Source organism: Trametes versicolor, assembly GCF_000271585.1.
Source record: "Trametes versicolor FP-101664 SS1 unplaced genomic scaffold TRAVEscaffold_5, whole genome shotgun sequence".
In the NCBI taxonomy this organism is placed as follows: Eukaryota; Fungi; Basidiomycota; class Agaricomycetes; order Polyporales; family Polyporaceae; genus Trametes; species Trametes versicolor.
In genome coordinates, this window is record NW_007360325.1 from 1,674,609 (window position 1) to 1,678,488 (window position 3,880).

General features: G+C 60.2%; 1 protein-coding gene across 1 annotated transcript; it reads right to left on the minus strand.

The window, feature by feature from the left end:
* Positions 1–1,709: 1,709 nt before the first annotated feature.
* Positions 1,710–3,515, minus strand: TRAVEDRAFT_122227 (uncharacterized protein; the record flags this gene model as incomplete). The annotated part of the gene is made up of 3 exons (XM_008039672.1): positions 1,710–2,946; positions 3,256–3,356; positions 3,408–3,515. The coding sequence occupies 3 exons, from the start codon at positions 3,513–3,515 to the stop codon at positions 1,710–1,712; spliced, it is 1,446 nt and encodes a 481-aa protein (XP_008037863.1).
* Positions 3,516–3,880: the final 365 nt, after the last annotated feature.

Sequence of the window (3,880 nt, forward strand, 5' to 3'; positions counted from 1 at the left end):
CTAGACACACACCTCGTAGTGCGACGGCCCATTTTCAAGCTGCCCTCAGTGATCTTTAGGGCGACCGTGACGGAGTTGTAGCTGGAATACAGTCATGTGAGTATCTTGGCTCAAGCGAGCACTGAGAGCGGCTCTGTATGCTCCGGCCACTCGCCATGGGATATGTGCTAACTTCCGCAGAAGCACACGGCCATGCTGTGTGCACACGCCCATCCACTGCCGTGCATGCTGACGCTAAGTAGTCTGACCCCGCATCTCCCATGCTCACTCTCCCGAACCGTCAGTTCACAACACAGATCTCGGAGCTCCCGAAACACTCACGGATATCACGAGCTCGACCTTGCAGTACAACTTTCCACTTGCCCAACCTGCGAGAAAGCGTCTGCGGGTGGCGGGTGTACACGGGAGGTCTGGGGTGCAAAGCGAATGTGAACGGCGGAGCGGAGCCCAACCCACCTAGCGTGCACAGGTGAGCCACTTGCTGACATGCACGGCTTCCCACTCATCAGGCGGCGGCATTTCGAAGGAGCTTATGGATGCCAGCCGCAGCGGCACGCTCAAGCATCCGGAACGCACGGACATCTGTCATATCCGTCCCTGCCCACCACACTAGTACTCGCCGTCATGCGAGCCGTGCTCCTCGTGCTCTATTGGCGGCGCTGTAGACAACTCGTGGGCCCGTGGCTCGGTTTCAGTTCCCGGCATGTTTTGGTGAGCCTATTTGTATTCTAGGAGCCATCTGCTCGCGGAGACCACAAACCGACTTAGGAGTCGATTAGTCAACCCACGACGGTTTGACCAGGTACGCTCGCGAACACATTTTAGCAGCGCAGGGGGCAGGCCGCGCGGAGGGGCCAACAACGCAGTCCGGCATGATGCCAGTGCGCATTTTGATCAGCGCAGACACGCTCCCACATCACCAGCGAGAACGTGCGCACCGAGTTCGATACAAGCTATCGGACGAGAACATCGAGCCCACCTCCCGCGTGCCCGATGACGAGGCCCGATGGAGATGGACAGACTACAAGCAGCCAGAGTACGTACCGTTTCTAGTATGTCGCATGCGTCCCGGCGGGTTCCGGCTAACTTGTCCGCTATCGCAGACCGCGAATATGGCGTCGAGGCGTGTGTCTGGATGCCCGACCAGCGTACCAACGTCGGACGCGGGCGGGCGAGGCTGAGCGGTTGTGGTAGAGAGCAGAGACGCGGTGCGCGCGACGCGACTTTGCCGATTCGAGCACCGTCGGTTTAGGCGCCCTTGGACGTCGACGACGCGAAGTCGATTTCTCGCTCTTCGTATTTGTTTCTGCGCGCGTGTTTTATGTAGCCACGTCCGTATCCAATATAAACCGTTTTACGACGCAGAATCCCAGCGCGGGCAGCACGGAATGCGAGTCCTCCAAATTCGGAGACCTTCCCTAACACTCGCGCGTCAAACTACTCCCCACCATCCAAGCGTCAAACTGACCCCCACCATCGACGCAGAGTCCGCGAATCCATCTGGGAGATCCAACGGTGCCCCCGAGATGCTCGTCCAAGCGAGATCCACGTCCCACCCACGTCCGCGCCGCGAACTACCCGCAGACCCCATCCGCTCCGCCGGCTCGCCGACCCCGCACCGCCACCACCCACACATCTCGCAGCCCGTCCGGTTCGCGCGCAACGAAATATATTTCTTCGCACACTTACCGTACACATCACGCCCTCCGTCACCGTGCGCGCGAATGTCCATATCGAGTAACATAGAACCCAACGCCGCTGCTGTCCCTCCTCTTCAACCCGTCCTCCTTCGGCGGTCTTGTGAGCTTCGGATACGTCTCCTCCCGAGCGCCAGGCCCGAAATCCATCACAAACGGCCGCGACTGCGTCGCCCCGAACAGCCGCGAGCTCTCCAGGATGACCGAATACACCGGGGACGAATCGTTGCCCGGCGCGTGCACGCTCCAGCCCTTGTTCGCCGCGCGCACGTCCCAAAAGGCCACCACGCTATGCCGCGCGGTACCGGCTGCGATATGGCAGCCTCCGCCCCCGCCGGAGGACACGTCGTACACCGGCTCGAAAAGCCACGGGTCGCACATGCTCATCACCGGGTAGAGCGCGCCGCCCGCGGGGTAAGAGCTCACCCCCGGGATGCGGTGGGCGCGCCGTGACGAGCGCAGGTCGTGCACGTTCACGACGCCGTCGTACCAGCCAGAGATGATCACCTGCTCGGAGCCGCCCCAGGGTGCGTCCGGAGGCGTTCCGCATATGCCGTAGACAGCGGAGGCGCGCGGGTGGTCGTCGTGCGTGGAGTTGGTGAGGATATGCGATGGGGTGTCGGATATATGTGACTCGTGGATGGCGTGGACAAGGAGCGGGGTAAGAGAGGACGCGCCGAGGACGGCATGTCGATGCGAGAGGTGTGTGGCCCAGCTACGGACTCTCAAATCCAGGAACTGAGGCGATGGGTTGGCGGAGTTGGTGAAGAACACAGCGCTTCCGTTCGCCGACAGGGACAGCAGGTGGCCGCCGCACGCCGAGATGCTCTCGATGGAGTCGTTTCCGTGGTACGGTCTCTTCTCCCGGAAGCTCGGCTCTATGTGGATCGGGCCCTCGTGTCCAGGCTTGCACGCGGGCAGAACAACACGCTCGAGCGAGCCATCCGCGTATCCGACGTATACAGTGCGGTCGTACCCTCCGTCGGGAACGCACCGTATACTCGTGATGTCGCGGGAGGCTTGCAGGACCTTGTTACTCGTGTACGCGCACTCGAACTGGATACTGGGATTCGTGCCTGGGGCTGCTGAGCGTCCGAAGGTGTAGGAGTAGATGTGGTTGGCGGCGGCCACGAAGAGGCGGGAGCTGTTGACCGATAGTATGGGCTGCAGCTTCCCGGACCACTTGGACGCCAGGGGGCGGGCTACGAAGCCGGGAAGCGACCAGTTGTGGTCCGTTATCGTGTTAAAGCTGTGTCGAATGCGCAATGTAATGTTAGATATGTCTCTTCTGATGCGATGGAGAAGAGTCGCGGAGTGTTCGTGCGGAGCAGTAACGTCTTTGACTACCTGAGCTGCGACCACGGTCTGTGCGCGCTGCATAGCCGTGCATGGGTGATAGAGTTCGACCGGATGAACTGAAGGGTGTCCAGACTGCTTTGACGCGTGATATTATGGTTCTGTCGTTCTGCGAAATATGCTACCCTGGCATGTTCCGCAGAACAACTCATTCGGAAGACAAGACGTTATCCGGATAAGCTATCATGGAGGGCGAACTCACCGAACTTGGTTGTAGGCACTCCAATGGCGCAATGACTTGGATAGGCTCCAAGTATGGCGGGGATTCGCCTTGCTATACGCTGTCCAGCCATACTCGCCAACCTAAGGAATGTAGTTAGTATCGGAAGGCTCGGAGGTACTTGTGGGACGTACCAACGCATGGAAATACCGCGAGGTCTGGGCAAGATGGGCGAGGTCCTCCACGGACAGATGGTACAGGACAACGATCCAGATGTCGCTAGGAAGCGTGTCGGCAAGCATGGTCGGGGCCCGTCGGGCTCGGTGGTGTGGCTTTGAATCCAGCCTCAATGGTTCGACCCTCGCTTGCTCGCCTGAATGTGTTCTAGCTCGGGGTCGCTGGGTCCTGTCCGTGGAGGAGTTCCGTATCTTCCCCTGCGTCTTGTAGATGGCTCCGCCTGAGAGGGGCCACAGCAGCGTGGTGGTTTATATACGGGTGTGTACGTTAAGGGCGCTGAGATGATAGATCTGTGTTGTGGACCCGGGGTGTTTGGGAGCGAAAGGGAAGTTCTCAGATCTCCGTGCAGTTGCCGTACACACTACCGCCGCGGGCGTCTATTGTGGCCGCCACAGGCGCGTCCTCGGCAGTCCAGTGGCAGCTCTGCTCT